Source organism: Thalassophryne amazonica, chromosome 10, assembly GCF_902500255.1.
Source record: "Thalassophryne amazonica chromosome 10, fThaAma1.1, whole genome shotgun sequence".
Classification (NCBI taxonomy): Eukaryota; Metazoa; Chordata; class Actinopteri; order Batrachoidiformes; family Batrachoididae; genus Thalassophryne; species Thalassophryne amazonica.
The window spans coordinates 93,796,703-93,821,006 of NC_047112.1; the positions used below are offsets into that span (position 1 = coordinate 93,796,703).

Here is a 24,304-nt window from a genome sequence, read left to right on the forward strand (position 1 = left end):
CTACACTTTCACAACAATGTCATAAGATTTGTACTTTGCGCTGATCCACTTTTTAATAATCTAAATATTTACCAGTGTTTTACATCAATATTAGTGTTTTACAAAATATATTACTTAAATATTTTACTTCATTCTGAGGACTGTGTTACTTTGGTTACTTTGTTTCTTTCTAGTACTGTACATGTTTATGGTTTATATCTGATGTTTACATTTTCTTTGATCTGGACTATTTCCTGATTCCATTTCTGTTTACACACTGAAGAAAAGAAAATTGATATCATACTTCTAGAAATATACACAAACAGTTTACTACTAATATGCAAATATCACATACTGCAGAGCAGGGGTGTCGTTCTCTGAACAGATCTCAATCTCAATCTCACAGATATCTAGTTTTATGGTACAACCAAAGTCGACATACTTTCTCTTTTGTGTGATTTGTGTATTGTAGAATTCAAAAGAAGACAACTTCAGTGTCTCTGACTATTCGATCATCTTCACCTAAAACCTCTGAGGTCCTTCCTCATCGCTCCACTCTGGTCCAGTCCCTGTCCCAGCCCCCACAGCGGGTGAGTCACACACACACACACACACACACACACACACACACACACACACACACACACACACACACACACACACACACACACACACACACACACACACACACACACACACCGAGAGAGAGAGAGAGAGAGAGAGAGAGAGAGAGAGAGAGAGAGAGAGAGAGAGAGAGAGAGAGAGAGACTCATACACAGAAATTTATTCTCATTGAAACAATTACCTTTGTGGCAAAAAACATTTGTTCAGAAAGTGCGTTTGTTGTTCTTCTAGATGCAGAGCCCGGTGTCATCACTGTATGGTGCTGATGTGTCAAGTCCTCCTATATTTACAAAGGTACAGACTGAGATGTACACACAAACACTCTGTACTGTTATAATAATACCATACTTTGAGCAGGTCTCAATGGGGTTTCAGGTCTCCATGACTTCCTCTCCTGATCCTCCCTATCAGCTACCAACTGTACAAACTCAGAATGTCCCCACTGGTGTAAACGTTTAGTCTGTAGGCCAGACAGGTTGGTCACTTCTACCCAGGGTGGCAAAACCTTTGATGTTATTAAGAATCAACCAGAGAGAGATGTAAGGACTCAAAATGCAGGGAGCCACAGGTAACCAAAGAAATAACAATTTATTGAAAATGCAGCAAAATTCAGAATAGTGCGAGCAGGAGAGGAAGACACCGGAGCAGGAAGACACCAACTTGACCCAAACAGGAGATGGATTGTGTTCCAAGGGCGAGGTTTTCAAGTCCAGAACAGGAACCAGATGGCCACGCAGGAGCTGACAGGAGGAAAGATGCTGAAAGCAAGAAGAGATTTGAGTTAGCCAGGAACAATAGAATCAAAGCAGAACCGGGTAAACATAAGGCTACGAGCCAGGTGCAAAGTGAGCAAAGCTGAGTTTCTGGCGTCTGTGGAGTGGAAGAACCAGAGTTGTGGGCATATTCAACCCAAGCCAGCTGATCACTCAAAGAAGATGGGTGGGAGGATGTAACACACCAGAGGGCGGATTTGAGGTCTTGATTAGTCCGTTCCGCCTGGCCGTTGGGTTGCAGATGGAACCCAGAGGATAGGCTGATCAAGGCTCCTAGTGCCAAGCAAAAGGTCTTCCATACTTGAGATGTAAACTGCCTGCCCCGGTCTGACACATTGTCCTGGGGAATGCCATGCAACTGGAACACATGGTGCCTTAGGAGGTCCACTGTCTCCTGGGCAGATGGAAGCTTTGGCAGGGCCATGAAGTGTGCTGCCTTGGAGAACCAGTCCATGATAGTCAAGATGGTCGACATGCCCTTAGACATGTGGAGACCTGTGATAACGTCCAGACAGATGTGCGACCATGGGTGGCCAGGAGTCAGTCGAGGATGGAGTTGTCCAGACGGTGCTCAATGGGAAGGCTTACTCCTGGCACAAATGGTGCAGGCCTTGACGTACTCACGCACATCTGCCTGGACTGAAGGCCACCAGAAGGTCTGTTGGAGAAGGTGAAGGGTCCATCAAATGCCTGGGTGGCAGAAGAACGTAGAAGTGTAGATGAATTGGAGGACAGCCGATCAGGCAGAAGGTGGTACAAAGAGCTGCTGGGAGGTCCTCCGTCAGGTACCAGATACGTCTTCTAGGCCTCCAGGATGACCTTCTCAATGTCCCAAGTTAGAGCTCCAATCACCATCTGGCTGGGAAGGATATTATCTGGAGATGTGGAGCAGTCCTTCGGGGAGGATTAACATGACAGAGCATCCGGTTTTGTGTTCTTTGATCCAGGTCTGTAGGTGATGGAAAAGTTAAAGAGTCCAAAAAATAATGACCATCTGGCTTGTCTGGAATTGAATTGTTTGGCCGCTTGAATATAGGCAAGGTTCTTATGATCAGTCCAAACAGTAAATGGGACAGACGTACCTTCAAGCCAGTGTCTCCACTCTTCCAGTGCCTCCTTCACTGCCAGGAGTTCCCGGTTCCCCACACCATAATTCTGCTCAGCGGAAGTCAGGCGCCAGGAAAAGATGGCATAGGAGTGCAGCAGTTGGTCTCCCTTGGCCCGGTGGTAAAGGATGCCCCCGATCCCGGTGTCGGAGGCATTGACCTCCACGATGAAATGGCAACCTGGATTGGGCTGAATGAGAATGGTGCAGTGGAAAACTGATGTTTTAAGACCTGAAATGCTCACTTGGCGGTAGAGGACCAACAAAAGGGTGTCTTAGAGGAAGTGAGGTGATGGAGGGGGGCTGCTACTTGACTAAAGTCATGTATGAACCTGAGGTAAAAGTTAGCAAAACCAAGGATCTTAGAGGGATCAGGTTTGATTTGATTGTAGGAAAACACATAACCCAAAAAAGAAGGGATATACAGTGAGACAAATAAGTATTTGATCCACTGTCGAAGTTTTCCCACCTACAAAGAATGGAGAGGTCTACAATTTGTATCGTAGGTATAATTCAACTGTGAGAGACAGAATCTAAAAAAAAAAAAAAAAATAGAAAATCATACTGTATGTTTTTTAAATAATTAATTTGCATTTTATTGCATGAAAAAAGTATTTGATACAATAGAACGGAACTTAAGAAAAACAGGAAATACTAAGGTGATTGCCGGCCACTAGTTCTAAGCTTCACTAAAAGACCCAGAATTTAGGTAAAGTTGAGGCCGCGACACACTCCATTTCCTAATAAAATTAATTAAAAGAGTAAAAAGGGTAGAACTATACTGTGCCAGTATGCTAGCCATACAAAAGGGAAAATGAATGCGTCTTAAGTCTGGACTTGAAAGTCTACACAGAATCTGACTGTTTTATTGATGCAGGGAGATCATTCCACAGAACAGGCACACGATAAGAGAAAGCTCTACGACCCGCAGATTTCTTATTCACCCTTGGGACACAAAGTAGTCCTGCATCCTGAGAACGCAAAGCCCCGGCTGGTACATAAGGTTTAATTAGGTCAGTTAGGTAGGGAGGTGCCAGTCCGTGAACAATTTTATAGACTAGTAGCAGGAACGTCCATGGACATGCAAAATACAGAGGTCAATAACCCAGAAGTCAAAACTAAGACAGTAAGATCATCAAAATAAGAACACCGCTAAATGACACAATGAGAAACCAACTGGGAAATGATGCAGAGTGACTATAAAATGAACACAGACACAGAAACATGAAAGGAGCCAAATCATGAACCATGACTCAGAGGATCATATGTGAATTTTCTACTTACATTGAATGAATGAATGAAAACTGTTTATTTCGAACATTTGATACAACACCAATTGCAAGATAGATCAGTGAAGACAACAACAAAAAAGTTCCTACTGTGTACCCAACATGTCCGAAAAGGGGTAGGGTGAAGCATCAGCTCATTTTTCCCTACCCCTTCTTCCCCACAACCAGTAATACCCTTTGCCACATATACACATAGATTCCTACACACCTAAACCGATATATATATATATATATATATATATATATATATATATATATATATACACAAACATAAATATACACCTACACATACCTACTTACATACAAAATACTATATATTTACAAGCCGAAGCAAAAAACAAAAACACCCTAACCCTCATTACCCTTCCTCCTCCCTATACCTAGAAAAAAACATATTTTTGTACCGCTGTTTGAACTGGTTCATGCTTGGACATTGCTTGAGCCCCACTCCCAATCTGTTCCACATCCTCACCCCGCAGACAGAAATACAGAAACCTTTTAATGTTGTTCGTGCCCACTGATGCTTTAAATTAAATTTCCCCCTCAGATTGCAATCCCCTGATCTGTTAAAAAACATATTTTTAATATTTGCTGGAAGTAAATTGTTTATTGCTTTATACACGATTTGTACTGTTTGAAAATGAACCAAGTCTGTGAATTTAAGAATTTGGATTGTAAAAATAGTGGATTTGTATGATCTCTATAGCCAGTATTATGAATAATTCTTATAGCTCTTTTCTGCATTACTGATAGTGATTGTGTTGTACCTTTATAAGTATTACCCCATACCTCTGCACAGTACTGTTAATATGGTAAAACCAGTGAGCAGTAAAGAATGCGGAGTGAATTGTGGTCCAGAATATGTTTCGCTTTGTTTAGAACTGAAATGCTTCTTGACAGTTTACTTTGTATATGTTTTATATGAGTCTTCCAGTTTATCTTATCATCTATTATCACCCCCAGAAACTTATTTTCATGTACCCTTTCAATATCTACCCCCTCGACTTGTAACTGAACCTGTATATCTGTATTACAATAGCCAAATAACATGTATTTTGTTTTACTTAAGTTTAATGATATTTAATGATATGATTTGTTTCTGTCAAACCATATTTTCAATTTTCCCATTTCTATACTGATCCTCCTCAGTAACTCCTGCAAATCCCCCCCTGAACAAAAAATGCTTGTGTCATCTGCAAATAATACTAATTTTAATATTTTGGAAACATTGGCAATATCATTTATATAAATTAGAAACAGTTTTGGACCCAATACTGACCCCTGTGGGATGCCACAAGCATTGTCCAAGCATGATGATGTATATTCCCCCAACTTCACAAACTGTTTTCTGTTACTTAAGTAGCTTTTCACCCAGTGCAACACCAACCCCCTAATCCCATACTGTTCAAGTTTATTGATTAATATGTCATGATTGATTGTATCAAAAGCCTTTTTAAGGTCTATAAATATTCCAACTGAATGTAATTTGTGGTCTATGGCGTTTATAATCTCCTCAACTGATTCTATTAATGCAAGTGATGTTGAACTATGTGCTCTGAATCCATATTGACTATCAGTAAGTAATTTATGTTTATTTATGAATTTGTATAATCTATTATTGAATAACTTTTCTAATAATTTGGAAAATTGTGGAAGCAAAGAAACAGGTCTATAATTTGTGAAGTGGTGTCTATCCCCAGTCTTATACAGCGGCACAACCTTAGCTATTTTCATTTGATTGGGAAATTTACCGGTTTGAAATGATAAGTTACAGATGTATGTTAATGGTTCTACAATCCATTCAATGACCTGTTTTACCACCACCATATCAATTTCATTTAAATCGGTAGATGTTTTATATTTACAATTATTCACAATGTCTATAATTTATTTTCCATCCACTGCTGTGAGGAACATTGAACAGGGATTTCTTTCTATGAGATTATTATCCCAATCCTCAGGTTGGGAATCGGGAATTTTTTCTGCCAAGCTTGGTCCAATATTTACAAAAAAAAATTATTAAAACCGTTGACTACCTCATCCTTATTTTCCTTCTTGACATTATTATCAATGAAATACTGAGGGTAACTGTTTTTTATTATCATTTTTGATAATGCTATTTAATATATCCCATATTCCTTTAATATTGTTTTTGTTATTATATAATATGTTGCTATAATATTCCTTCCTACATACCCGTATAATATTAGTTAATCTATTTTTGTATTTCTTATATCTATTTTCTGCCTCTTTAGTCTTTAGTTTTATGAATTCTCTATACAGTGTATTTTTCTTATTACATGCATTTCGTAACCCTTTCGTCATCCATGGTCGAGCTTGGATTTTTTGTTTTCTGTAGTCTTGTTTAATTGGACAATTTTTATCATATAATGATGTAAATATTTGTAAAAAAGTTTCATATGCACTATCAACATCACTTTCACTGTATACCTTTTCCCAGTTTTGCTCCTGTAAATCCTTCTTTAGTGTGTTCATGTTTTCCTCTGTCCGCACTCGCCTGTATTTTATTTTCTCCTCTGGCTGATTCCGCCGATGGTTTCTATTATAAACGATGAAAACTGGTAGATGATCACTAATATATTATCAATTAAGGTAGCACTATGGGATGTAATTCTGCTTGGCCTGGTGACTTTTGGATATAAACTCATACTGTACATTATATTGATAAATTCATCTGTTATTTTATGCTTATTTGGATTGAGCAGATCAATATTTAAGTCACCACAAATGAACACAGTTTTTTGATTAGTTTTTGAGAACATTTTTCCCATACAGTCAGTGAATGTTTCAATACTAGATCCTGGTGCTCTATATATACAGCTGACTAATACATTTTTGCTTTTTTCTTCACATATTTCAATAGTTATACATTCTAATAAGTTATCAATCACAGTTGTCATATTGTCTACTATTTTATAATCCATGTTCTTATCCACATACACAGCTACTCCTCCTCCACTCTTATTCTTTCTGTTTACACAATTAAATTCATATCCATCCAGTTCAAAATCCATTCCTTTATCTTCATTGATCCATGTTTCTGATATAGCAATTATGTTAAATATTTTTTTAAATTGACTTAAATATTCTTTAATGTTGTTAAAGTTTGCATATAGACTTCTGCTGTTGAAATGGATTATTGATAATTTGTTATCTGTTTTAATGATTCGATTAAACTGTTCATCTGTATAATAGCAACAACTGTCATTGATATTTGAGAAGAAATTATTGTCCGGGTCTATATCGTGCTCCAAGTCCAGTACATTGTGGTCTGTGTATTTAAATGTTCTCAGTTCTACTTTTCCATGATCAGCAATCCTTTGAGTTATATCCTTCTTGTCTCCAGATGTAGATGATGTAGTAGATGAATAGGTTCCTCTGGTCTGTGTCATGGTGTTGTGATGTGTTTGTGTCCTCATACCTTATTGGTCGTATTTGTCCAGTTCCTCGATGTTCCTGATTACCATAACCTTCGCTTGTTCTGGTGTTCCATTCAATTTGATAAATGTTTTGCAGTTGGATGTCCATATCTGTTGAATTTTTCCCTGCTTTTTTAAGAAACGAGCTTTCCTGGTGATGTCTGCGTTTCTTTTGGTCAGATGTTCATTGATGAATACGTTTGTTCCTTTAAGTTTCCGTCCCTGTTTTAACAATGCCATTTTATGTTTTCTGTTGACAAACCTCATTATAACTGCTCGCTTGTCTCCATCCTCTCTCCTGGGCAGGGGGTGGCACGCTTCAATGTTATTACAGTCCATTTGAATATCTTTAGATTGCAGGAAGTCAGCCACCTGTTGTTCCACTGAGCTGGCCTCCTGCTCACTGGCCTCCCCTCCGCTGTCTTCTGACACCGCCCGTGCGTAGGATCGAGGTTTAATATGAATTCCTGTAATAACGTCGTTCATCCTTGTGTACTGTTCCAACTCCGCAACACGGTTCTCCAGGTACACCAGACGCCGGTCTTTCTCGGCATTCTGGATCCGGAGAACCTTCACTTCTTCCACCAGCTCCATAATGGATTTCTGCTGCATTTTAACAACAGAGATTTCCTCAGACAAAAAGTCCAGGGACTTCTTGATATCGTCTCCCTCCTCCGCCGTCAGTGCCTTCTTCGGACCCATGGTCAGATAACTCCGCGCTGGCGCCTCGGGCCTCGGTAAAGCCGCGCCGGTGGATGTGCACTGACGCCTCAGGCTTCAGGTGGAGCCGCGCCGGTGGATGTGCGCTGGCGCCTCGGGCCTCGGTGGAGCCGCGCCGGTGGAAAACAATCCTGCTGTGGATCAGCGAACTTCACACTAATAATGTGATTATTAACTGTCAGATGACAATGTAAAACCTCTTAATCATTCTAAAGTTGATTGTAAGCAGAAACAAGGCAGTTTAAGCACAAACGGGGCGATAATCTCTTAATTGCTGCTAGCGCTCAGTCATGACGCTGCTAGCGCTCCGCCGTCTTAGGTGTGTATCTGTGAAAAATGACCTATTCTAAATGTTATCTTTGAAATATTACTACTGTATCTGAGAATGCGAGTTTAATGTCCTCCTAAAGTCATGCTGTGTAGGAAAGTTTAAACAGCAGCACAGACATAACCAAAAGTGGACATTTCCGAAACCTGTTACCTGTAAAGGTCCATTACGCAAAGCCCCCAGAACATTCCCTCCTAAACAGGTTGTGATGTGACTGAAATGGGTTGAGGCCGTGACTCAAAGAGCCATGCAAAAACACACAAGGGTCAGATCTCTTTCACTATCATCCTGTCAACCAGGCAGTAAATCATTTTCCACTTCATTACAAAAGAAGTTGTTTTTCTTCACCCCATCCCCCCCATCGACTGCCTCCTACAAAAAACTGCTGCAGGCTTTAATTACGTTGGTGAGAGGATGTTCTCCTCTAGCGAAGTCATGATGTCATCTTTGGAGCACACCAACACACACATCCACTGTCAGTCTCATGATGGACAATCCACCCATGGATTTCCTGAAATATCCTCATTCCAAACACACAGAATCAGAGATAAAAAGGCTCAGGATGATTTATATGGCATCACAAAACCTTTTAAACTGGTGAGTCAACACAATGATGTCAGTGGCTTCTCCATTAACCCCAACATAGATGTTTTTGGATGTCAAAGAACTGGTGGTTTACAAACTAAGTAGAGATTTGTTCAGGAAGAGTCATGGGACTTGACATTTGAAATCACCCATAGGCCATGGGTCTTCTGTACAGCTGTCAGCACCATAATCCAACATTTTTCATACATTCTTGGATAAATTGGGACATGTAAGCCTGTGATAATGATATTCAACATGACAGAGGCCTCTGAAACTACATTTTTTATGTAAATAAAAAAAGCAAAGTGTTTTCCTCATAGAATCCACAGTACCTCCAGGAATTGTCACAGCGGTTTTTCCACTTTTTTCGTGGGATGAAATGCATTGTTAAAGTAACATCTTCTGTTTATCATGCGGTTAGGGCACTTTCTGCTCTATTTGTTGTAAACGTAACATTAATTTTCTACTATACATTTTTGATCCTAAATATTCCTCCATTGTCAGGTCAAATCTGAAAAGATCTAGTCTGATGGTCTGACAGACAGCATTCAAATTTTATTGTCCAGTTGTTGCCTTTACGACAAATGTATTCTAAATATGTTATTGATTCCATTTTAATTTTTATCACTTATATTTACTGCTTGTTATGTGAATATTTATTATCTTCTTCTGGAGGCAAATAAATGTATTATTATTATTATAAATTCATTATAGGTCTCAGTCCAGTGTAAACGGGGCATAAGATCCCATATGACAAGTTCTAAATTGTGCAGGTTTTCCACACTTCTGCACTTTAGGTTGGGTTGCGCACATAACAGGTGGTAACATGATGTAGACAGGAGTACGTAAATGAGTATTTCGTGTGAATGACCACATAACTGAACTTGTTCACGCATGGGCAATGAAACTAAAATCTAATTAATTAATAATTTAATTATTGTTCGTTTGATGATATTTAAACAAAACGGTGAATGAGGACCACCAACACTACATCACTGGCCAAGAAAGCTCACCAAGGCCTCCACTTCCTCCACAAGAAAAAAGAGCTAGCTCCCCACTCCTGCCCCATCCTGTGCACCTTCTACAGGGGCACGATTGAGAGCATCCTATCAAGTTGCATCACGGTGTGGTATGGTGCCTGCACCGCATCCTGGAGCGTTGTGAGAGCAGCTGAGAAGATCACAGGCACCCCCTCCCCATGATATATATAGCACCCGCCTCATCCGCAAGGGCAACCGCATTGCAGGAGATCCCACCCACCCATTAAACTGCCTCTTCAGCTTGCTACCATCAGTAGCAGGAGTTGGTAAAATCACAAGTCAGAATTTTAATACATCCACTTGGGAAATGATTCACAATATTAGTACCATAATTTTGGCATCAAAATTAATCCTATATCTTGAAAATAACCCCCCAGCCCTTAAATGTAACAAAGTATGGTCTATTTTCAATTATCTGGCTATTCCGCGATGTGTAAAGTTTGTCCATACTCTTCAAAAACTTTATAAACACAATTCTTTCACAAAGGTTTTATTTCAGTAACACTGTGTGAATAACAGAACTTAAGAGGAGGCCATGCTCTTCAAAAACTTTAAAAACATAAACCATTGTCAAAGGTTTTATCAAATTCTTTAGCCTGAGATCTTGTTTTTGGCTTGGCCATGACACTTGATTTACTACAACTTGCCATGCTGTGACTTGAAATTACATGTGTAATTGCATGATCACTGTAATAATATCAGTACTTATGTAGCTTTTGTGACTTCTCTAAAACAACTACTACCAAGTCAGGAGCATTATATATCATAAACGTGAATGTTGTGTTCAGTGCAGGGTTTATCAAAACTAATCATGAAGTCAAAACAATTACATTCTAATATTTCGAAACATTAAAATTACAGTATATATTGCAGTTTTCTTTTTTGCATGGGGTGGGGTTTTTTTTGTCATGGTAGACACCTACTTCCTATATAAAATATCTCTCAAATTACACAATGCACAATCTTTGAAGTGGATGTAAGCATATTTGAAAAAAAATTATACATTTTCTACCATTACCACCTCCTGCTACCATCAGGGAGGAGACTGTGGAGTCTCCAGGCCAGGAGCAGCAGACCGAGGGACAATGTCACTCACCAGGCTGTCAGAGCACTCAACTCCCTCCCTGCTCTCCCCCATTTCCCCTGCTGCTCCCCTCACACACAAACCTTTGATCCTGACACCCCCCAGTTACTGACTTCTTAATCCTGACACCCACCTCACAAACACCAAATATATCTCCAAGGACTGCTAAACATGGCTTGGGAACGCCTCAGGATCCCTCAGGAAGAGTTAGAGGGCTTGGCCAAGGATAGAGAAGTGTGGAATGAACTGTTCGGTGTACTGCCACAGTGTCTCTGACCGAATGAATGAATGAATGAATACATTAGTATGGGAAGAGGAACAAAGCTGTCACTCCAAAAAGCCAAACTGAGGGTCTAACATTCCTCAGTTTGCACAGTGATACAGAAGTCACAAAGACCCAGAGACAGAATTCAAAGAGCTGTAGTTCTCCCTCACCTCAGTCAGGGTTACACTTCATGACTCCATAATCAGACTGACACTGGGCAAACATGGCGTCTGTGGGTGAGCGGTGAATGGAAAACTACTGGTAGCAAAGAAGAACATTAAGGCTTATCTGAATTTTCCAATACAAACCTTGATTATGCTCTAAAGCTTTGGAAGAATGTTCTGTAGACTGATGAGTCAAAAGTAGGACTGTTTGGAAAGCAAGGGTCTGGTTACATCTGGTGTAAACCAAACACAGAATTCCAAAAGCAACATCATGCCTATGGTCAACCATGGTGGTGGTAGTGTGTCCATAACAACAACTCCAAATGCTCCAGAGGAACTAAAATTCTTGGAGTGACGTAGTCAAAGTCCTAACATGAACCCCATTTGTGGCAGGATTACAACCTTCATCAGTGCATGTCGTGAAACTTACTAATATGTACACCTAAGGACCATGTGGACCCCACCAGAGCTACTATTTACCTCTTTTTATTTATGCCATTTTTGTTTGTAATATAACTAGATAGGATTGCTTTGCAACTATTAGAAAAAGGGGAAAAAAATACTTGAGCATCTGCATGATAGGCTACATTTAATTTAAGAAAAACCTTTGATATTTTGTTTTTCTTCTTTTTTTGAACATGACTTAAATACAAAAATTCAGTCCTCAATCTTTCTCCCTGCAGTTGCTTTGATGCAAATAACCTGGAAAAAATTGGTGTCCAAGTGGACCCTATAAGAAAAATTATTTTGGAGCCCATATCATTTAATCAAACTGGATCATTCATTCATCTTTTACCACTTAGTCCAATTAAGGGTCGTGGGGGGCTGTCCCAGCAGTCATAGAGCGCGAGGCGGGGTACACCCAGGACAGGACGCCAGTCTGTCGCAGGGCCACAAATAGACAAACAAACACAGACACACACACACACACACACACACACACACACACACACACACACACCTACGGACAATTTTTTTTAAAGATTCCAATTCACCTAACCTGCATGTCTTTCTTTGGATGTGGGAGGAAAACCGGAGCACCCGGAGGAAACCCACGCAAACACGGGGAGAACATGCAAACTCCACACAGAAAGGCCACGGGAATTGAACCCATGACCTTCTCGCTGTGAGGCAACAGTGCTAACCACTAATCCACCGTGCTGTCCTCAAACTGGATCAAAATAAATAAAACTGAAGATAACTGTACAGGTGACAGTTACATAAAAATTCATCTGAATAAGTGTAACAGTTCTAAAAATATATGATTAAACATACTCGTGGCCTTCACTTGGACCCCAAGTGTACTGATTAACGTTAAATAGGTGGTTTATACTTGGAAATCCTCTAATGTTGTTTGGTTAAATGCAAAATTCTAGCACAACACTGTCAAAGACCGATCTCCAGTTATCTTTTTTTTTTTTTTTACAGTTGTTAAAAGTGGGAGAACAAGTTATGAGTGATTGTGGGTGTTAAATATTTTTTAAATAATTGAATTGGTAAATAGTCCCTAACTGACACTTTCTTTATATCGCACTTTACTATCTGATGCAGATGCTCAAAACACTTTACAATGATGCCTCACAGTCATACATTCACTCACACATATACACACACACTGATGCCTGATGGTGTTGCAATAAAAGGTGCTCAGCTATAAGTGGGAACAATAACGCTATGAAGGACCTTGCTCAACGGCGCATTGGTGAAAGGTTGTTGGCGCTGTGATGGACTGACTACCTGATGTCCCTTACTGTCAACCAGTATGTTCTCAAATAGGTTCCAGTGTCCCCAGAGATCCTTCAAAGGATAATTTGGCATGAACGGATGGAAAGATGGCAACAGAACAGAGGTTTGACTTGGTGTAATCCTGGTTTGTATGTTGTGGTTGTAGCTGCTGCAGGATGCCCTGGCATCTGAGGGTCAAGTGGTGGTTCTGGAGTGCAGGATTCGCGGAAGCCCTCCCTTACAGGTCCGATGGTACCGCCAGGGAGAGGAGATATTTGACTCCCCGGATTTTCGCATCCTCCAAAAAAGTGAGACAATCTCCTCAGTTATTGTGTAGAGCTCATATGTGACTATTAATATTATTATTGTTGTTGTTGTAGCTCATTTTGAATTCTTCGTCTTATCATCATCATCACTGTCCATCCATCCATCCCTCCATCCATTTTCTGAACCCACTTATTCTAATCAAGGTGTCACAAGGGGGCTGGAGCCTATCCCAGCAGTCATTCGGGGAGAGGTAGGGTACACCCTGGCAGGCCACCAGTTACACTCCCATTCACACTTACAGTCAATTTAAAGTCAGCAATTCACCCAACCTGTATATGCCTTTGGAAGTGTGAGGAAGCTGGAGCACCCAGAGGGAACCCACACAAACACAGAGAGAACATGTGAACTCCACACAGAAAGGATCAGGTGGGAAGTGAACCCAGGACCTTCTCGCTGTGAGACAACAATGCTAAAACTAAGTTACTGTGGTGCCATTAATACTACTACTACTAGCCTTCTTCTTCTTATTATTATTATTAAAAAATGTGCAGTACAGTGGCTTCGTGGTTAGCACCATTGCCAAATAGCAAGAAGGTTGTGAGATTGCTTCCACTCCGGTCCTTTCTACGTGGACTTTGCATGCTCTCTCTGTGTTCACGTGGGTTCCCTCTGGGTGCTCCAACTTCGTCACACTTCCAAAGACACGCTGGTTAGGTGCATTAGAAACTTTAAATTGTGAGAGTGTCAATGTGTTTGTCTGTCTCTATGTGGCCCTGTGATGGACTGGAAGCCTGTCCTGTGTGTCTCTTGCTCAGTGGCTGCTGGTGTAGTATCCCATTCCCCTGTGGCCTTTAATTGGAATCAGCAGATTTAGAAAAAGGATGGATGAATTATAACTATTTTTTGTATTATTGTTGTGATGGTGCGCACATTATTAAAAATCAAAAATACTTTTTTTCTTCTCTTTTCTTCTGCCTATGATCAACTGTGTGTCAGAACCTCGATCTGCAGCAGAACCAGGTATGAGAATTATGTTGTGATTAACATGTTCGTCTGAGTTCTCAGCTGCTGTCTGTGTGTGACACTGATGTTAGTACATTAGTACATTTTGGGCTTATTGGTTGTTTTATCAGCTGGAGCCTTATACTTACTCTTGGCCGTCACAGATTAATAAGTCATACATCAGTACATCTACAATCACAAAGAGTCTGTGGCCCGTCTGAGAACAGCTGGTGCCACCTGTAATGTTCAGTACATGCACAGAAAAACAGCTTTACTGACACAGGCTAATTTACATTCAGACTTTTCCCACCTGTGTGAGTCAGAGGTCACGTCAGGTGTTACTTTGAGTCAGACATCTGAACATCTGTGCTTCAGTGCTTAAGTGTGACGGAGTCTGTCCTTACATTTATATTAGTCTGCTCTCTCCATGTTTTACCCCCTGTGTCTGACTTTGGATAGTTATTCAACAAAGACTGGATTCAGTTTTTGTCATCAGTTCCACATGTAACAGCCAGGACTTCGATCACGTCCACTTGAGAGATAAGGAAGGGCCACAAGACTGGCAGGGTGGTCACCATTTGGAACTCAAGGCGGTTTAAGGTGTTGAATGCAGCAATGAACACCAACCTGAGCTGACTGCATGGATGTGAAATAAAGGCATAGATTAAAAGTTTCAGGTCTAACTATGAACCAAATCCAGGAATTGACATCCAGGGAAGAGTGCAGGCTCCATGTAGGACTTACTTTTTCTTCTTCTGTGCACAATTTAATTCATTTATATTTCAATTTATTTAATTTATATAGCACTAAATCACAACAAAGGTGCCTCAAAGCACTTCACACAAGTAAGGTCTAAACTTACCAACCCCTAGAGCAGCACACAGGCAACAGTGGAGAGGAAAAACTCCCTCTGATGATATTGGGGAAGAAACCTCAAGCAGACCACACTCAGAGGGGTGGCTTACTGCTTAGGCCATTCTAACACTTACAAGGTTTTTACAAAGCTTTACAATGGTGAAGAAACAGAAAACAGGAAATCAAAACAACATAACATAATAACAAAAGAGTGTGTATTTGATGAGAAGGCAGGGGTCATCCAGCAGTCTTCATGAGGTCAGTGGGCCTGTTCCTGCGGCAATGTTTAATTCCAAACGCAGACTGCAGTGTGCAGTCTGTCAGTCCAGCATCCTGTGTTCCATAGCCGTCCTGCTAACCGTACCTCGGACAGAGAGAAAAAGAGCAGAATCAGTCTCCTGGAAAAACTACACCTAAGGTATAATTCATCAGCAGGAAATTGACATGAAAACAGAGAAAATACTAAGGTGATCGTCGGCCACTAGCCCTAAGCTTCACTAACAGGATAGGAATCATAGTTCCATCCATACGATGCCAGTATGCTAGCCATACAGAAGGGAGAATAAATGCGTCTTAAGTCTGGACTTGAACAGAAGATGAGTGATCAGAGAAAATTCCTGTGATACCAACGGGCGGTTTGCTGGAAGCACAACAGTTGCGCTTAATTTATGCTACTGGTGTGCTTTGTGTCTATGGTTATGCTATGCTTGTTTTTGCAAACATCACGTGGTACAAGCCTGACATGTAATGTCTTCAAGCCAAATCTTCACATGCCAGTTTGTCACAGTTATAGACTATAACGTTCCATGATGCATATTTGTGAAAGTGAGAACAGGGCTTAAGGTTGTGTGATTCGCTGGCAAAGTGATGGTGTGAGGGATTGTGAGGGGATGCAGTGGGGTTTGTATTCATGGATTTCCTTCCAAGGAAAGGATCCGTCCATAAACGATGGAATGATGCCATCTTGCTGTAGCAACTACATGAAGTTAACAAGAGGAAACACCTCGGAAAGGTTCAAAAAGTGGAGTCTTCTGTCATCAGAGCAGCACCCCTTCTCACATGTCACTCACTGCCATGGCTGTTATCCATTATGGCAATTTTGTCAATTCAGTTATGTTCCCTTGATTTGACACAAACAAACTTGCATCTGTTCCCAAACAAGAAAACACAGCTGGCTGGAAAGCAGTTAAAAGAAAATGCTGATGTCATCTGCCATCTAAACTGTCTTGACAGTTTTGATGGGTAAGATGAAAAAGATCCAGGTGCAGCGCCACCACTGGCAGTAGTGTGTTCCACCAAGGGACAATGTTGAAAAATGACTAACAATGAAAGTAAATACACAAAAACATCAGTGTTTTGCTCACAGCCTTTTATCTTGTCCAACTGGATCTTTTTCACTTTTTCCGAACAAATCTAGTCATTCCGTTCTCTGGCTGTGCATTGAGCCATTTGAATATATACAATTCCCTGGTTATTATAGCCTAAAAATGGAACTAAAACTAACTTCAATGGTTATAAAGTTTGATCATTTCAAAGTTGTTTTTAATTTACTTATTTTATTTTATATTTTTTAGAGGAAATCTGCACTCTGGTGATAGCTGAGGCCTTTCCTGAGGATGGCGGTCTGTTTTGTTGCACTGCGTCCAACCCTTATGGCTCCATTAACAGCACAGCCCAACTCACAGTCACTGCAGGTGAGTCACCGCAGACATAAACACGTCACAAGCATTTTCTGACAAAGCAGGTTACTTCTGCATCGATAAGCTCATGGGAAGGAGTACGTAGGTGCATTTGCTGTGTTACTATCTAAAAACTGTCACAGTCAATTCCTAAACATCAACATAAGGTTTATTTTGCACAGTTACATAAAAATGTTTCATTTAAAATTATTCAGTTAAAGAGCAAGTATTTTTTTTTTTTTTTGGAATGATGCTAACAATGTGTACTTAAATTAAACTTCCCTCTTTTGCACAATATTTGAAAATAAAAAAAAGTCTTTCAAATGAATCACAGTTTTGTCATTTAAGGAGAATTCTGTAAAAATACAATATGCTCTATTTTTAGATTTTGTAGGTGTCATCTTTTCAATTGGGACAAAAATTGATTTATTTGGTACATTTTTTTATTTAAAATATAAACACGACGTTAGCCAGCTGAAGCTCAATTCAGTTCAACTCAATTTATTTTCATTTATATGGCGCCAAATCACAACAAAGCTGCCTCAAGGTGCTTCACACAAGTAAAGTCTAACCTTACCAACCCCTAGAGCAAGCACACAGGTGACAGTGGTAAGGAAACACTCCCTTTGATGATTTGAGGAAGAAATCTCAAGCAGACCAGACTCAAAGCGGTGACCCTCTGCTTGGGCCATTCTAGCCTTCATTCTGTTCAAAATTTTGGGAGTCCATTCTGGTTTCCAGGAAGGGTGCTGGTTGGGGTGGGGTGGGGGGTGGGGGGTGTCCACAGATCCTGTAATGTGGTGTTATTGGACAGAGTAAAAGGAATTCAATAAACAAACAGGTGAAAAAGTCATTATAAGCTTCTGGTTGCACAGACCACTTCAATCTGAAGCGCATGTTTAACTCATTCATTCAGTCAGTCAGTCAGTCAGTCAGTCAGTCAGTCAGTCTGTCATTTTCTGCCATATCCTGGTCTGGGTTGTGCTGGCAGCAGACCCAGCAACCAATTCGCAAATATAATCCCTCCAGCATGTCCTGGGTCTTCACTGGGGCCTTTTCCCAGTTGGACATGGCTGGAAGACCTCCCTAGGAAGATAAACATGGGTCCTCCTTCCCAGATGCCTGAACCACCTCAGCTGGCTCCATTCATTGGGAAGGAGCAGCAGGTCTCCTCCAATTCCCTCCAGGATACTCAAGCTTGTTACCCTGTCCCTTAGTGTAAGATAACCCAAATACCTGAAGGAGGAAACTCATTTTGACCTCTTGGATCCAGGGCCTTTATTTGTTTTTTTTTTTCAACCATTACACCATTACATTGTGTGGCTGACGTCTTATCTGTCTGGTCGTTCCCATTGTGTTTTGTGCAATGACACTACCTCTGACTTTAAGGGCATGAAGTTCGGGGTTCCTCAGGGATCCGTTCTGGGTCCCTTGCTTTTTTCCCTGTATATGGCACCCCTTGGGAACATTTTGCGGCGTTTCGGGGTTGCTTTTCATTGTTATGCTGATGATACTCAGTTGTATATGCCAATACCTGCTGGAAATCCTGTCCACATAAAATCTTTACAGGACTGTCTTGCAGCAGTGAGAAGTTGGATGTCTAGCAACTTTCTACTTTTGAACTCTGATAAGACTGAAATGATGGTTCTTGGCCCAGCAAGACATCGGCACCAATTTGATCAGCTGGTGCTTAGCCTAGGTTCATGTGTTATACATCATACTGACAAAGTGAGGAACCTTGGGGTAATCTTTGATCCTACGTTGTCCTTTGACCTCCACATTAGGGACATTACGAGGACTGCTTTCTTTCATCTGAGAAATATAGCAAAGATTCGCCCCATCCTGTCTATGGCTGATGCTGAGACTCTGATTCACGCAATTGTCTCTTCTAGATTGGATTATTGTAATGCTTTATTCTCTGGCCTGCCGCAGTCTAGCATTCGAGGACTTCAGTTGGTGCAGAATGCTGCTGCCAGAATTTTGACACAAAGTAGAAGGTTTGACCACATTACTCCCATTCTGGCATCCCTTCATTGGCTACCGGTTTCTGCCAGATTGGATTTTAAAGTTTTATTGTTGGTTTATAAAATTGTTCATGGACTGGCACCTTCCTACTTGGCGGACTTGGTTAAGCCCTACGTACCTGTGAGGCCTTTGCGTTCGCAGGGTGCAGGGCTTCTGTGTGTTCCGAGGATGAACAAAAAGTCTGTGGGGTATAGAGCCTTCTCCTACCGTGGCCCGGCTCTTTGGAATGATCTACCTGCTGTTATTCGGCAGTCTGACACGGTGGAGATTTTTAAATCAAGACTGAAGACCCACTTTTTTAGACTGTCTTATCATTAATTTTTTAATCTGTTTGTGTTTGCTTTGTAATTTCTTTTTATTCTACTGTGTTTTATCTTTTAACTGTGCTTTTCTTGCTTTTTATTTTGAATTTAGATTAATTTGTGTTGTTGTGAATTATGTGAAGCACCTTGGGGCAACTTTGTCGTGATTTGGCGCTATATAAATTAATAAATTGAAATTGAAATTTACACCAAGCTCATGACCACAGGTGAGGACAGGAGTGCAAATCGACTACTAAATTAAGAGTTTCACCTTCTGGCTTAGCTATTTCTTCACCACTACAGTCTGGTACAGCATCTACAGGACCTCAAACCCAGCCTCAATCCTTCTATCAATCTCATCTTACCACCACTCATGAGCAAGATTTTGAGATACTTGAACTCCTCGACTTGGGACAGTGACTCTCCCATGACCCGATGAGGCATCACAAAAATTCATCTGAATAAGTGTAACAGTTCTAACAGTTCTAGGCATCATGATCTTTTGGCAGATGACCACAGTCTCAGATTAGGAGGTGCTGTTCCTCATACTTGTCATTTCACACTCTGTCTGAAACCCACCCACTACACATCAGAGGTCACTGTCTGATGATTATGTTTACTTCACTAAATGTAAATCAACTTTTTAAAATGGCCAGTTATACAGTTAGCCTTACTTTAGCCTAGCCATCCTCTCTTGTAGCTGTTCCACAGAGTGCAAACAAGTTCACTGATGGAGGAGGGTCTGTGTGTTATAGGAGCCCCTACTTGGCCCCCAAATTGTATGTCAAGTGAAAATATAACCCCAAAGACAACAAAAAGTAGAGTCTAGGTTGTAATTTGTCAGAATTCACCATTAAATCCGATGGCATAGCGACTTCCTGGAGTTCCTGTAGTTTGCAGTTACTTGTAGAAGCTCTGACATGTCTTGAAATCTTTTGGCCTGCTTATTATTGGGTCATTAGCATGAGAGAAACATAGGTTTGAGATGTTGAGCAGTTCTGTGCAGAAGGTCACAAATATGTTTTGTGTCACAGCAACAGGACTCATCATGTACTTACAGGGAAGGCTGAATAAACAGTAACTGCATCATGCTGGCTGGGCCCAGCTGCTGCTTTATGTTCAGATCATCTCTGATAGATCTTATCTGTGTAATTTTTATCGACTGCGTAAGGTGGAGTTCAGAGCAAAAACTAAACAACCTCAAGCTTTTTCCACTTTTCCCTTGTTTGTTTTCTTTCAGCTTCCGAGGATTCATCCAGTAACGGCTTGTCTGGCGACAGCTCAGGATTTGAGGACTGTGCAGCCTTCCCCCCACCTCCCCCACCAACAGAGATCAGCCTCCTGGAGCTGCCACCCAAGGTGCTGTCTCAGCCCACCACTGAGATGTTAGTTATCAAGGAGCTGGAAATCTGGCCCAGCGTGCAGACCTTATCTCCAGTACAGACAGGCTCGGCGAAAGAGGAAAAGCTTCCTACACAAAATGGCCAACCCGAGAATCCACCATCACCTCCAAGCCCACCTACAGATCCAATGTTCCCACCTCCACCACCACAGTCTCATCCTGTAGCAGAAGCACCAGGGCAAATTCAAACCCAAGCATCTCCATACTCACCTCCAACACCATGTAAGCTGTCTCCATCTCCTGTGAAGGATGGGCCCCCTTTGCCTACCAAACCAAAGCCAAAACTGTGAGTACTTGACAAGTCCCCCTGTGTCTGTGCCTTTGGGACTGGTTGGCTACCAGGGAGGGAAGGTGTGAGGCCTGATTCAGGTGTGAGGCCTGATTCAAGTGTAGGTGAAATAATAGTATTCTGTCTCAGCTTTGTCAAAGGGGGAATCCCAGCTCTCATTTTTCCCTTGAGAACAAAAGCATTCCTTTGCCTTTATGCTGGTGTTGGTGTCACCGTGGCACTGTGTGTGCCATGAAGGTCTGCCATCTGCAGTCTGTCTGTACTTGTCAACAGCTTTGTGTAGACTTTGTTGGATGCCACAGCCTATTGCTGACTTCTGTCTGCATGTCCAGCCCAGGACTGTGCCATTGTGGTTGTTTTATTCATTTATTTTTCCACCTTTTTGAGCTCAGTGAGGATCATTTAGATGCTGTTGTTATTTGACAAGTAGGTCTGTGTATGGATATATCTGCATTAAACAGGCCCCCAAAGTAAGATTTTATTCTGATCATAAAGTTGATAGTAGGCAACGACCAAATACAGTCAAGTCCACAAAAACCTGGAAAATTAAAAGGTTTTGGGTATTGTATGTAGTTGTCTGCCACAGCACATTCAAGATGATACCAAATAATGTATGTGAGATCAAAGTACAGACTTCAGCTTTAGTTTGAGGGTATTCACATCCAAATCAGGAAGACAGTCTATTAGTTTATGGGGTGGGGACGGGGGTGTATACATACAGCCCAGTCTCACGTTTTGTTTTTTCGTGCTCCTGTCACAAAATTAGTCAAATTTTCGTGACAGAGTTTTTTTAAACTCACTATTACTAATCCTACTCCTACCCCCAACCTTAAACTTAACCATAACCTAATCCTACTCCTTCCCCCAACCCTAACCATAACCACCCCGACCCCCACTTCATTTTTAATTTCGTGCAGCCATGACGGAATGGATTAGAATGAATTCATGCTGCCGTGACAAAAATGAGACACTTTCATCACAATATCTCGAACCAATGGATTAATGTAGAATTCATGCTGCTGAATCACGACTTGCCGTGACACCAGGTTGATACATACATGATGTCAGGTTGAGGAGCATGCTTGACTTACTGTCACTTAATTCAGTCACATTTCAGGCCAGGGAGCATGCGCTGGTGTTGTGTGTTATTGCAACCACCACACTATGGAACTGCCTTGGGTCCTGGTTGGCATTTGCCCATACAGTATCATAATGACAGCTTGGACTCTTTTGTGGTAGTTGTGGACGAGGCTCTTTATTTTCTCTGATGGTAAAGCTGCCCATTCCTCTTGGCAAAAATGCCTCCAGTTTCTGTAAATTCCTGGACTGTCTTGCATGAACTACACGTTTGAGATCTCTCCAGAGTGGCTCAATGATATTGAGGTCAAGAGACTGAGATGGCCACTCCAGAACCTTCAATTTATTCTGCTGTAGTCAATGATCAGTTGACTTGGCCTTGTATTTTGGATCATTGTCATGTTGGCCTGATGAGTGCAAATTTTCCTCCAGTATTTTCTGATAACATGCTGCATTCATCCTGCCATCAATTTTGACCAAGGTTCCTGTGCCTTTGTAGCTCACACATCTCTAAAACATCAGCGATCCACCTCCATGTTTCACAGTAGAAAGGGCGTACCTTTCATTGTTGGGTTTGTTGACTCCTCTCCAAATGTAATGTTTATGGTTGTGGCCAAAATCATCACTCCAAATGACTTTGTTCTCTGTGCTGTTTAGCATATTGTAAGTGGGATATTTTGTGGCATTTACATGGTAATGGCTTTCTTCTGGCAACTCAACTTTGCAATTCATTTTTCTTCAAGTGCCTCCTTATTGTGCATCTTGAAACAGCCAGACCACTTTTTTTCAAAAAGTCCTATATTTCAGCTGAAGAAATTTGTGGGTGTTTCTTTGCTTCCTGAATTTTCCTGGCATTATTGCTGGATTTTTTTTTTTGTTGGTCTACCTGACTGTGGTTTGGTTTCAACAGCATCCCTCATTTTAATTAATTAGAGTTTAACTCATCTTAATTAGAGTTTGAACACTGCTGGTTGACATTCTCAGTTGCTTAGATATCTTTTTAAATCTCTTTCCTGTTTTATACAGTTCAGTTACCTTTTCCCGCAGATCCTTTGCGAAGTCTTTTGCTTTTCTCATGACTCAGACACCAGACACGTCGTCAGTGTAGCACTGGATCAATCAATCAATCAATCAACTTTTTTCTTATATAGCGCCAGATCACAACAAACAGTTGCCCCAAGGCACTCCATATTGCAAGGCAAGGCCATACAAAAACCATGAAAAACCCCAATGGTCAAAACGACCCCCTATGAGCAAGCACTTGGCCACAGTGGGAAGGAAAAACTCCCTTTTAACAGGAAGAAACCTCCAGCAGAACCAGGCTCAGGGAGGGGCAGTCTTCTGCTGAGACTGGTTGGGGCTGAGGGAAAGAACCAGGAAAAAGACATGCCGAGAAGGGGGGCAGAGATCGATCACTAATGATTAAATGCAGAGTGATGCATACGGAGCAAAAAAAGAAAGAAACAGTGCATCATGGGAACCCCCCACAGTCTACGTCTAAAGCAACATAACCAAGGGATGGTCCAGGGTCACCCGATCCAGCCCTAACTATAAGCCTTAGCGAAAAGGAAAGTTTTAAGCCTAATCTTAAAAGTAGAGAGGGTATCTGTCTCCCTGATCTGAATTGGGAGCTGGTTCCACAGGAGAGGAGCCTGAAAGCTGAAGGCTCTGCCTCCCATTCTACTCTTACAAACCCTAGGAACTACAAGTAAGCCCGCAGTCTGAGAGCGAAGCGCTCTAATGGGGTAATATGGTACTATGAGGTCCCTAAGATAGGATGGGACCTGATTATTCAAAACCTTATAAGTAAGAAGAAGAATTTTAAATTCTATTCTAGAATTAACAGGAAGCCAATGAAGAGAGGCCAACACGGGTGAGATATGCTCTCTCCTGCTAGTCCCCGTCAGTACTCTAGCTGCAGCATTCTGAACCAACTGAAGGCTTTTTAGGGAACTTTTAGGACAACCTGATAATAATGAATTACAATAGTCCAGCCTAGAGGAAATAAATGCATGAATTAGTTTTTCAGCATCACTCTGAGACAAGACCTTTCTGATTTTAGAGATATTGCGTAAATGCAAAAAGGCAGTCCTACATATTTGTTTAATATGCGCTTTGAATGACATATCCTGATCAAAAATAACTCCAAGATTTCTCACAGTATTACTAGAGATCAGGGAAATGCCATCCAGAGTAACGATCTGGTTAGACACCATGCTTCTAAGATTTGTGGGGCCAAGTACAATAACTTCAGTTTTATCTGAGTTTAAAAGCAGGAAATTAGA

The 24,304-nt window shown here is 41.1% G+C and overlaps 1 protein-coding gene across 3 annotated transcripts in view; it reads left to right on the plus strand.

The window, feature by feature from the left end:
* palld (palladin, cytoskeletal associated protein) overlaps nt 1-24,304 on the plus strand; it is a 310,327-nt gene that overhangs the window by 144,522 nt on the left and 141,501 nt on the right. For all 3 annotated transcript variants that reach the window (XM_034180537.1, XM_034180538.1, XM_034180539.1), the window contains exons 5-10: nt 452-569; nt 835-897; nt 13,288-13,429; nt 14,385-14,408; nt 16,820-16,939; nt 20,492-20,939. In XM_034180537.1, coding sequence (XP_034036428.1) covers nt 452-569; nt 835-897; nt 13,288-13,429; nt 14,385-14,408; nt 16,820-16,939; nt 20,492-20,939 — 915 coding nt within the window. The remainder of the gene's footprint in view (nt 1-451; nt 570-834; nt 898-13,287; nt 13,430-14,384; nt 14,409-16,819; nt 16,940-20,491; nt 20,940-24,304) is intronic.